Source organism: Cololabis saira, chromosome 20, assembly GCF_033807715.1.
Source record: "Cololabis saira isolate AMF1-May2022 chromosome 20, fColSai1.1, whole genome shotgun sequence".
In the NCBI taxonomy this organism is placed as follows: domain Eukaryota; kingdom Metazoa; phylum Chordata; class Actinopteri; order Beloniformes; family Belonidae; genus Cololabis; species Cololabis saira.
The window spans coordinates 14526575-14537428 of NC_084606.1; the positions used below are offsets into that span (position 1 = coordinate 14526575).

The following is a 10854-nucleotide window of genomic DNA, read 5'->3' on the forward strand; positions in this document are numbered from 1 at the left end:
GGGGGGGAGCGGGGCTCCGCTCCCGTCTTCGCATCGCTTTCGCAGTCTTGAGGATTTGCAATCACAGGCTGAGCCTACCGTTAGTTTTTAAACTGTAAAGTGGGGGGGACAAATACATGATTTTGAAAAGTGGGGGGGGACATGTCCCCCCTGTCCCCAGTGGTAATTGCGTCGTGGCACTAACGGGCAGCAACGGCATGCTGCCACTCACTCGCTTTATTTTATTGTATACCATTTATATACTTATTTTAACTTTTACTGTGACCATCAAATAATGTGGTTTTCCTGTCCTCCACATCATCTACAACATCTAGATCTAAGTCTCCGTGAAAGTCAGTGTCACGGTGGCTGGACACGTCTCATTCATCCTGACGCCAAACAGGCTGCAGGAAGCCACTGCGCATGCTCAGCAGGCTCATCCATATGCATTTATGCTAAAAAGTGGGCGTGTAGAGGGCGGGATATGAGGCGAATTCAGCTGCGCAACCTTCCAGCTGGACTGTGATTTATAAAGCGAACATTGCACACGGTTTTATTGATCCAGATTTTTTTTTGCGCCCGGCATTTTCGGCTTTTGGGTGTACGTGCACTTTTAGTATGACTCCTATGCAGTCCATTTTAAATGAGGCCCCAGGTCTGAAGAATCTACATGCAAGTCATACAAGCTTCCACTGCAGCCTGAACGTGCACAAGTGTGTGAGGGCCCGTTCATTGCTGCTTGCAGCTTTAATTCTAGTTTGGTATGGTACCTGCCTTTGTTACCTCTAGCAGCATGATGGGGGATCATGTTTTCGGGGGCTGCTACTCTCCAGCTGGAGCAGGGGGAATTAAGAAAATGCAGGTATTTTAGCACAAAACCTTCTGTAGTCTGTCACAAAGAGGACTTTCACATTCGAGACAACAATGAACAGAAGCACACTCCGAGAGACACTCAGGAAAAGAAAAAGAGTGTTGGAGGTTAGTCAGAGCCCAGACCGTAACCTCTGGAGTTACCTGGGAAGAAAAGAGGTTGATGCTGTAATAAAGGGAAAAGATACTTCCACAACGTATTAGCTGGGAGGGGTGTTGTTCAGACTTATGCAATCAAGCTGTGGTTTGTCGTTTTTCATCAAATATTCCCAATAAGTCTACTTTTTGTTTGCTGCATTTATGTTTGTCGGAACATTGCAATTACAAAGTTACAAGTCTGGCTCTTTTTTATCCATCTTTATATTTTAAAAATCTGCCATTTGTGGTGCGCAGATGTAAAATATCCTCTCTGCACGTCGGAGCAGCAACATATTTGTATTTACGAACCACGTAAGCTACAATAACAATCACATGACCTCTCTGATCAGTTCCAAGCTATCACATGTTAAGAACCTTTGAAGAGCAGAACAGATATATTCCTAAAAATATCAGTTGCTCATTAAAAAACAAACATACAAGAAGCATGAATCAACACAGTGAACAACAAACTGCTGACTGTTGACTCATCTGTATAGTGTAGTACATCTGCTGATGTAAATACCATTTACAGTAATATAAACATCAAATATAATTATTTTATTCCATTTAATGTTCAGAGGTTTGTTATTTCTCATACTCGACCTTTTCGTTCTTTCTTGCAATCAACGCAATTTGACAACTTATTTTGAGGTTTTGGTCAAAGTCCATATCAATATAATCTACTTCCCTTTTCAGGATAAAAAAGAAAGAAAAAAAAAAGGCCTGACAGCACATTAGATGTAAATCGCTTTAATAAAACTTAATGAAACGCAGTGTAACAAAGGAAAAGATTCAAACAAAGCAAGTAGATAACATTTACAACCACAACAGAAAAGACCTGTACAACTCTAAATGACTATTTTTCCAGGACATTTTTTTTTAATTTTTTTTTTTTAGTTAAACTTTTTAATGATGGCCGAGGGGAAACGTGGGGGGTTGGGAAGAAGAAGGGTAAAGGAGGTATGTTATGTGATTTTCGTCAATTTTTATTTCCAAATACATGGGTATAATCTCATACACAGATGTATGCGTCATCAACGTGGCTGTTGAAGTTTTATTTTTTTTAGATCGCCCTGCTGCGCGGCAGAGCGGGAGGTGGAGGACGAGGGCTGCGGCCAGGAGTGTTATTTGTACAAGATGTCATAGTGGCCTGGTCTATAGAGCAGAAAGATGCGTGGATCGCCGCCTTCGGGGAAGACGTGGTTATTGACAGTTCCTCCTTCCCCTCTGTCCATGTACTCCACCAGAATGGACACGTTCAGGGCCTGAGCCAAGGCGATGATGTGAATGTGGTCACTTTCTTTAGACATCGGCTCCACCTCCTTGGAGGAGAAAAAGAAAAGCATTTCCAGCGTGAGTTTGTAGTCCACATAAAATGCAAACGTGGTTAAATGCAACATGCCGGGCCCAGATTGGCGCTTTTCCACTAGTACCTACTCAGCTCGACGCGCCGCGGTTTTGCGCTTTTCCACTAGGGGTCTAACGTGCCAAGTAGACACTTTTTCTGTAACTACTCTGCCGAGGTTCTAAGCGGCAAGTCGGGCTGCATCTGACGTCATCACACTACAGGCCACCGATTGGTCGGGGGTTGGAGTCAGACGTCTGAGTCAGGAGACGGAAATCGGCAAAAGAGCGACTCTGACGGCTTCTTGTTCATTTTATTGGACCAGCAATGGCAGCGCAAAAGTCTGTTTGGTGATCCAACTCTGAGGTGCAGATGTTCATAAACCTGGTGGATGAGGAGAGATTTAAAAAGGGATCTAGACGGGCGATAAGGAACGACCAGATCTACCAGGAGCTCTGTCACTTCATAGCTGCTTACGGCTCCAGCTGACTTTTCAGCAGCGCTGTGACAAACTAAAAAACATTAAAAAGCGCTGCCGCTTGAAGCTTCTCTCACTCTTAATTTTTTAACTTGATATCCAACACAAGCCACATTCCCAGCAGCACATATATCATCTCCTCCAGGTTCTACATCTTTAGTGTTGTCGTCTTCTTCGTTTAGATCACACAATCAAATACATCACAGCAGCTTCGCTCCAACCCGCCTACTTCTGCTCCAGCTGCTGAATTGTTATGGAAAAGAAACCAGGCCATGTTGAGTCGAGCTGAGATGAGTAGAGCCGAGCAGGTACTAGTGGAAAAGCGCCAGATATGGTTTTCCCCGCGACCTACCTGCTGACAAAACTCCTTGACAGAGCGTCCTCCTTCGATGAAATGCTGGAAGAAGCCGTGTTCTCGCTGCAAGTAGCCGGAGGTGAGGAGCCGCAGGTACACGACCACGTAGTCCGAGACATTCTGGTCGTTGAAGGAGCTCAGCAGCTCCTGCAGGCTTGGCTGTTTTTCACATAGTTCGATCAGGTCCATGAACTGGGGAGAAGGACATTCTTTTTAGATAATTAAGACTGAAATATGGAGTGCAGCTTGCCAACACGTCTATCCCAGCTGGACAAATGCATCACGTACATCAGCAGACCCTTTATAGCCAACAAGCAGTAAATGACTATTAATCCAAACAATAAAACAGAATTAATCTAACTGGATACAATCAGAGTCCTGAGGAACAGGTGTCACCCAGAATAATTCATCAATTAAAGCTACTTCAAGATCCAATGCAGTAGGCTGATACAGGTTTACCACGTACACAATAATGCTCAGAAAAGTCAAATTAAAGACAAATGTCTGGGTTACAGACTGGCATGACGCTCACAGTGTTGTGGAAGTCTTCGATGGTAAATTCAGTGAAGCCTTCGTTAACCAGGTCCAGTTTACTTTTCGATGCGACTGCTTTAAACCTAAACACAAAGAAAACGTGTATTTAATAACAGAGCACACATTTTATTTGCATCGTAAAAACGGCAAAACCTGCAGTGAGACAGGACAGACTGACCAGTACAAGAAAAAAAAATATTATTTTAATCACTATTCATATGTAGATGCCAGATGTGTGAAATTAAAATATATGCATATTATATGCATAATATATTGCAGTTTGACTCCCCCGACGACGTAGCAACCCCGTAACACTCACTTTTGAAGCTCTTTGCTGTCATCCAGCAGAGACTCGAGATGTGCGAAACCGAAGGCTCTGTAGAAACAGTTCCCATCTGGTCGTGTCTTACGAATATACGAGTATTTTTTGTGTAGGTCCTGTAACAAAACAGACCAAAAGAACAGATCATACTGTAAAACCAGGCTGCAAAATCAAACGCTGGAGAACAGAAGCAATAGTCTTGTTTTTGGATAAAAACAAGGAAACAGAACAGATGGACGGACATGGACCAGTATGGATGCAGTGACGTAGGTGCTGGCGTCCACTGACCTTGATCTTGAGTTGATAAACTTGGTCATCGTCGGCATATTCTCTCTGCAAGACAGTCAGCTCCTGTCTGTCCGACACTAATGGGTTGGTGTTGGCGATCTGCAGACCCGGACAGGGGAAATTATAATTAATACATGCAATGGAATCAACCTCTGTTTTGTTCTCAGTGAAGATCTGTTTCAGGTCGCTGGCATCTTAACTCCATACCAATCGAATCCTAAAAGTTGGCTTCACTACTGTCAACAGATGCAATGTGAGCAGGAGTTGGGCGCTTCCACAAAACTGGATCAGTGCAGTGGACTCAGGGAAGCTCTGGCCCTGAACTAGTCCTCATTTTGCAGCTAGTGACGGAGGTAAATATGACATTCTGTAGTCGACTGGCTGTCAATACTGGACAATAACCACCAGCCTTTACACAACGGTCTTTCAACTCCTAAGATAAGTGGAGGGAAGAGTTTTGACTTCTGGGCATAAGTCTGCCTCCCTCTCCATAAACACTAATCAGAAATGCGCCGATTCCAATTATAGATTTTCAGTGAAAGTGACCTGCAGATACTGATGTTGCTGATTCTGATTGTTTGGAAGAAATTTAATAATCCAATTTTTTGTACTTAAAGATTTGCATATTTTTGAAAACGAACTGCTGGCGACACTCCGCTCCTCAGACTTTGGTCTTTCTTGAGACAAAGACAGGAAACTGGCGGCGGATTGAACAGAATCAGATATTCTTTTTCCTTGTTTTATCATTCCCCAGCTGTTCTCGCCCACGTCTCTGGTTGTTCTCTTCTGTAGACTATGTGACTATATGAGTGAACGGTGGCTCCTCTTCAGTGTTCATGAACCTTATCTGTTGCAGCGGTGTGGTTTTAGTGATTTACAATCAACATCTGAATTGGATCAAAACATCTAATCAAAGTTCTCCAAAGAAAAGAATGGATATATTGTTCAAAATTCTTTAATAACTGTTTTTAACCCACTTCAAATGTTGACTACTGTATATTATCATTTTATATCACATCAGGTGAAGTTATACATTTTTTTTTTGCTTTATGTAAATTCACTTCTATTGTAATATGTAATAAAATGTGCAACTTTGCATCAGAAATAACACTGATTGCACGTTTTCAGAAAGAATGTTTGCCCAACTAAAACATAACATCCTGCATTAAAAGTAAAGAGAGATGTGACACCTGCTCTTCAGAAAACCTGCTGGGACATTGCCAATCACCTGTCCAACAATATTTAAGTCATCAAAATTATCAAGTTTCCATGTTGCTCCTGCTATGCGTCTACACAACGCTTTCCAGTTTAATGTTCTGTTTAATGTGCATCTGGAACGCAATCTGCTGGTCACCAGTCAGGGCAGTCAAGCGGGTCAATCAGTGCATCTCTAACGTTAATAGCAAACTAATTTAACCCAGACTGGCTTTACTGGCTGCATTGGCCCTTATACTCAGACTTTGATCCCAATTAGATCAAATTTCTGTCCATTTCCAGACTTTTGATTGTCAACGTTTGCTCACAAATGTTCTGTGTATATTAACCGTCTTCTTCTCACTCCACCTCTTGTACTTTATATCAGACAGCATAAAAAGTTATTGCATTAACTTTGGACTGTGAGCTTTTGTTTTGTGCGCAGTGATTCTTGTTTTGATTGCATGCCACATGCCCCTTGCTATAAATACAGTACGTATAACACTTTAGCATGTTGCTAAAATGGATAAGGAACAACAAAAAGCCTGATACATGCAAAGACGTGGTCATGAGTTGGGAGGAAATGCACGACATAGAGGCAGAGGTGATTCTCCCAGAGGAAAGAGACATTATCCTCAACAGATTCTTCTCATGCGATATATTTTCCCTTAACCGTAAATATTTGAAAAGTAGAAGCACATTTATTGAATCAATTTGGAGATGGAGGAGTGTGGGAGGCATCTCTGTTTCCCACACGTAGTTGTGTAAATAGCTCAAATGAAATAATGAGCTCATTGCAGCGAGGACAGTAGAGCTGTACAATTTGAGTGTTGTTTAAAATCATCAAAATAAATTCCTCCTTGTACGGCGTTCCTTTGTGTTTCTGTCCCTTCACCCTTTTAAAATGCACAACATGATCCTAAAGATGTGTAAACAGTTGAACTTCTTACCTCCTGCTGAATCCTGTCCTGCTGAGCAATAATAGCCTCGTCGTACGCGAGGCAGTTCACTCCTGTAAATAACGTAATTGATAGTTGAACAGGTACTTAAGTGGCAGAAGGACAGACCATAATAACGGCAAAACTTGAACATGAATATGTTACCTTTTAAAGTGATCTGCGGACAATCTAGAAATAGAAATGTGAGTGTTTTAGGTTGGCAGGGGTTTTACGGGTATAACAACGTAGGATCAAAACTTGATTCGGCAGAGTTGTCTCTCAAGATAAAATAAATCAAATCAAAATAGAAGACAACAAACACACATAAGTTTATTCACATTCACGGACCCTTAAGGGTGTCCCAAGAACAAGAACCAAGCAAGGTGAGGCAGCATTCAGTTATTCTGTTCCTCACCGGTGGAACAAACTTCCTGTAGACCTGAGGTCTGCTCCAACTGTCAGCTCCTTTAAATCAGGGTTAAAAACATTACTGTTTACTCAAGCGTACTCTTAAATTAAATACTTACCTGCTGTACTCTACTGCCCTTACTTTTTAACAACTTGAGCTTTTTATTATTTTACCTCTTTTCTTATTTTATTTCATTGTATTTGTTATTTACTGTTTAACTGTGTCTTGCTGCTTTTAATGTTGATGTAAAGCCCTTTGGATTACCTTGTGTTGAATTGTTCTATACAAATAAACTTGCCTTGCCTTAAGTATCATGTAACAATTGATCAGACAGAAGTAGAAATAAAAACAAACTAACAAGGAAGTTAATACCACTAAGTCAACTCCAACTTCAACCTTTTATTGCCACACGGCTAGGCCGGTGGAATTAGTTTCAGTTTCTACCGTGCAGGTAGTAGCTGCAACAATACACCACAGCAATACAAAAGACAGAACATTTTCCAGAGGAAAAAGACAGAGACATAACACTGCAGACAGAACTGGACAAGGCACACAACAGCACATATCAGACAGGACCACTGAAATAGGACTAGGAAGCATTTAGTAGTCGTACGGCCGAGGGAAAGAAAGAATCGTTATATATCTCTTGTTCCTTTTACCGCTTAAACAGATAGTTAGCAGGGTGTGAGGGGTCCTCAATTATTTATGTTATATTTCAAAATAATCTGCGGATCAAAGTCAAATTAATTACAGTTATTTTAGTGTTTTACAGTATAAAAAAAAAAACAGTTTTCTCTAAGAGACAATCACCAAGGTCTCAAAAATAATATTTCAAATATTTCTGTTTGCATTAGAAACAGTCTCGGTGTCTGTTTTCGTGCTCGTCTCAGTCCTAATGTTTAAAGCCCCCAGGATTGATTTGATTTGATTTATTCTATTTTTGTACATGTAAAAAAAAAAAGAAACAACACTTCATGAGAAGTTTAAGAAAACAACAACAAAACAAAACAAAGAAGATGGTAATAAATTGATTGATGTTACTCTGGTTAAATGAGCCGCTGTAACATGTACACAACACGACGGGATGCTACAGACCAGGGCTGGGCGATACATCGAGATTTTAATATATATCGATATATTTTCAAACGAGATATGGTACGAGACAATATCGTTTATATCGTTATAGCTTATTTTGCGACAAATTGACTGTACATCAACGCTGACCCCTCTCGCTGGCAAAAGAGTACCTTTGTGTGCTGAAACCTGACAGTGTTGACAGGTTAGTTTTCCTGGCACAAAATCTGTAAAATGTGTTGACTTGTTGTAATTATTTGAGATTTGCTCAAAGAGATGCAATATCTGTTTACATGTTTTACTTGAGATTTGCACAAATGTTTTGTTATTTGCACAACTGTCAACCTCAGTGGAAAAGTCTGCCTGTTACTGTCTACATTGTATTAATTGCAGTGTATTTTTATTTAATTGTTATGCAGAAAAGGGATATTTGTTTTATTTTATTCAAGAAGCATTTTTATTCTATATATGCAGGCAGTTTATTTTTGTTTCATTTGTTTTATAAATTTTGATATTGTGCAGACCTCTGTTAATAAAGGTACATTTGTGTGACATTTGGCACGTGGCTTTGTAATGGTGATAAAATGCCTATTAGTTGTGATTGGCAAAGGCCCTTGGATTCATGCTGTTGTAGCAGGAAAAAAACGAACTAATATCACAATCCATCACTTTGTAAATAATGTTTAACCGTCGTTTTGTTGATCGTTTGTTAAGGAATGTCTAACCGTTGTTTTGCTTACGTTGTTTTGGGTTCTGATTGGTTGTGCCTGCACTTACCGTTAGAGGGGAGACGCGGTGTCCGTTATTCAGCCAATACAGAACTGGACGCTGATTAACGAGCATCGTGTCTGTGTGTCTGTTTCACACCCCCTTTACAGGTAAGACATTTATATTATTTAGCACTGTGTATATTAGTGATGCACCGATTGTCCGGTAACCGAAATTGTTGTTGTTGTGCTTTGGGGGAAAACCCCAATTATGTCACGGAAAAAATATCGATATATATCGAGTATCGCCATTCAGCTAGAAAATATGGAGATATGAGTTCTGGTCCACCCAGCCCTACCAGCAGCGACCCCTGACCCTGCTCGGGTCTGGGTCGTTGTTTCCATGGAAACAGTAAAGCGCGCCCCCGCGGGTGGACCTGCAGGAGCGGGGACGCGCACCGACACCACAGGACGTCCCGCTGTCCCTGCAAGTCAAACCAGCACTACGCGTAGTTCATCTAAATCCGCACCTCTGCCGCGCACCGTCCCCCCGCTGACACCTAAAAAGTCGTTGTTGGATTGTTTTTTGTGTTTGTTTTTCTCTTTGTGTAGCGCTGGCGGCTAGCTGGCGTTAGCCGAGCAGCGCTGGCCTCCGACCCGTCCGAATCGCTGCTTGTCAGCCGCCTTAAACGCGGAGAAACCCGCGCCTGAAGCGCTCTGCGGAGAGCTGGTAGAACTGTACACTCATTCCCTGCACAAATGGCGTGGTTGCATGCTAGATAGGCTCGTGGCGCCGCGGGTTCCTCACCCTCCATCTCTCCCTGTGATGACTCCTGCTGCTCCTCCGCCATCTTAGCTGTGAGAGCTGCTTCCGCCTGCTGCGTGACGTCAGTCGTGACGCACTTCCGCCCCCAGCCGGGTGTTCTGACAATTTCTGCTGCTTTGCCAAAAAATGCTACCTAATGGTTTTCTACCTTTGGCCCAATCCAAGGGCGTAGGTTTGGTTTCAACATTGGTAGGGACGATATAACAGCATAACCTGCATGTACACTTTTTGCTGGGGACGGGACATTAATAAGACCAAACAGATGGGTGAACGGGGGTCAGGGCTACATTTGTCACGAATATGAACCTATTTAATTGATTCATATGTATTGGTTCACCTGATACACGGTTCGATTCAAACCTTTGTTTTCAAAAATTACTAAAGAAACATTTTCAAACTTCCAGAATATTCCAGGATTTTATTAGCAATTTAAATTGCAATATTTGAACATAACTTAAATTATATTAACATACACAATAAATACAAACTTATTAATAATCTCTTAACTACTACTTAACCTATATATGGAACTACATGTTAGCCTACATTGTCCTTCACCACAAGAGTAATACATTGCTTTAAAATAATTAATTTAATAATTTAATAACCATAAATCAGCCTTTATTCTGGTGTGATCTTCGGCAAACGGGCAAACTAGTGATTATGTACATACACTGAGAGTGAATATTATGAAAGTAAAATATATATTTCTCGCTAGAAATGTAATCAAAACGCATTTTTATGCAGAAACTAACTCAAAATATAGATTTTATTCACAAAAAAATAAGAAATGTCCCCCATGTTTTTTTTTTTTGGATTCAGTCCGCAAATGACGACGAAAAGCATTCTGGGAAATTTTTTTGTCTACGTCCGTAGGGAGAGATTCATAGCAACTACACTACTTTTCGTCACTACCCCTAGGTGGAAAGAGGAATTGGGACACCACTACCCTCACGGGAACGCGCAAAATTTAGGGCTAGGGATGAAAATGAGGGGTAGTGGGAGTATTGGGACAGGGCCTTTGTAGAGCTATAATTTTACTGTGTTTTACTCCCTAGCCCTCTTCCTCTCCCCCCAAGTGGTCCTTGACACTTGCCAGGTCGTCATTGTAAATAAGAATGTGTTCTTAATGATCTGCCTGGCTAAATAAAGGCCAATGACTGAATGAATATCAAATAAAGCGATAGAATTGTTGGTTTTTTCTCTTTATCGTATAATGTTCACAAAATGTAATGCAATTCATGTCATGGGTAGTGTATTTTGAAGGATGAAATACTAAGAGCGTAAGATAATAATAATAGCGTAAACTAATAAGTGTAAGAAATGATGAGCGTGGCAATCAAACTTTGAAAATCCACTGTGCGCAGAACCACAAAGTAGCAGTTCTCGGCAGGTAG

The 10854-nt window shown here is 41.2% G+C and overlaps 1 protein-coding gene across 2 annotated transcripts; it reads right to left on the bottom strand.

The window, feature by feature from the left end:
• Window positions 1-1721: 1721 nt before the first annotated feature.
• Window positions 1722-9530, bottom strand: otub1b (OTU deubiquitinase, ubiquitin aldehyde binding 1b). Of its 2 annotated transcripts, XM_061710088.1 has the most exons (8): window positions 9440-9497; window positions 6607-6630; window positions 6454-6515; window positions 4310-4408; window positions 4019-4137; window positions 3698-3782; window positions 3163-3357; window positions 1722-2309 (listed from the first exon to the last, which is right to left on the bottom strand). In XM_061710088.1, the coding sequence occupies exons 1-8, from the start codon at window positions 9480-9482 to the stop codon at window positions 2112-2114; spliced, it is 825 nt and encodes a 274-aa protein (XP_061566072.1). In that variant the 5' UTR covers window positions 9483-9497; the 3' UTR covers window positions 1722-2111. The 2 variants fall into 2 exon arrangements, with proteins under 2 accessions (XP_061566072.1, XP_061566073.1); XM_061710089.1 differs by lacking the exon at window positions 6607-6630 and having other exon boundaries at window positions 9440-9530.
• Window positions 9531-10854: the final 1324 nt, after the last annotated feature.

Bases quoted from the DNA above. Each gene is read 5' to 3' on its own strand.
- otub1b (XM_061710088.1), bottom strand. From the start codon at position 9,482: ATGGCGGAGGAGCAGCAGGAGTCATCACAGGGAGAGATGGAGG. The intron at 4,409-6,453 runs GTAAGAAGTTCA...CCGGGTCTGCAG, and splicing joins AGGACAGGATTCAGCAGGAG to ATCGCCAACACCAACCCATT. The intron at 3,783-4,018 runs GTGAGTGTTACG...CTTTGTGTTTAG, and splicing joins GACAGCAAAGAGCTTCAAAA to GTTTAAAGCAGTCGCATCGA.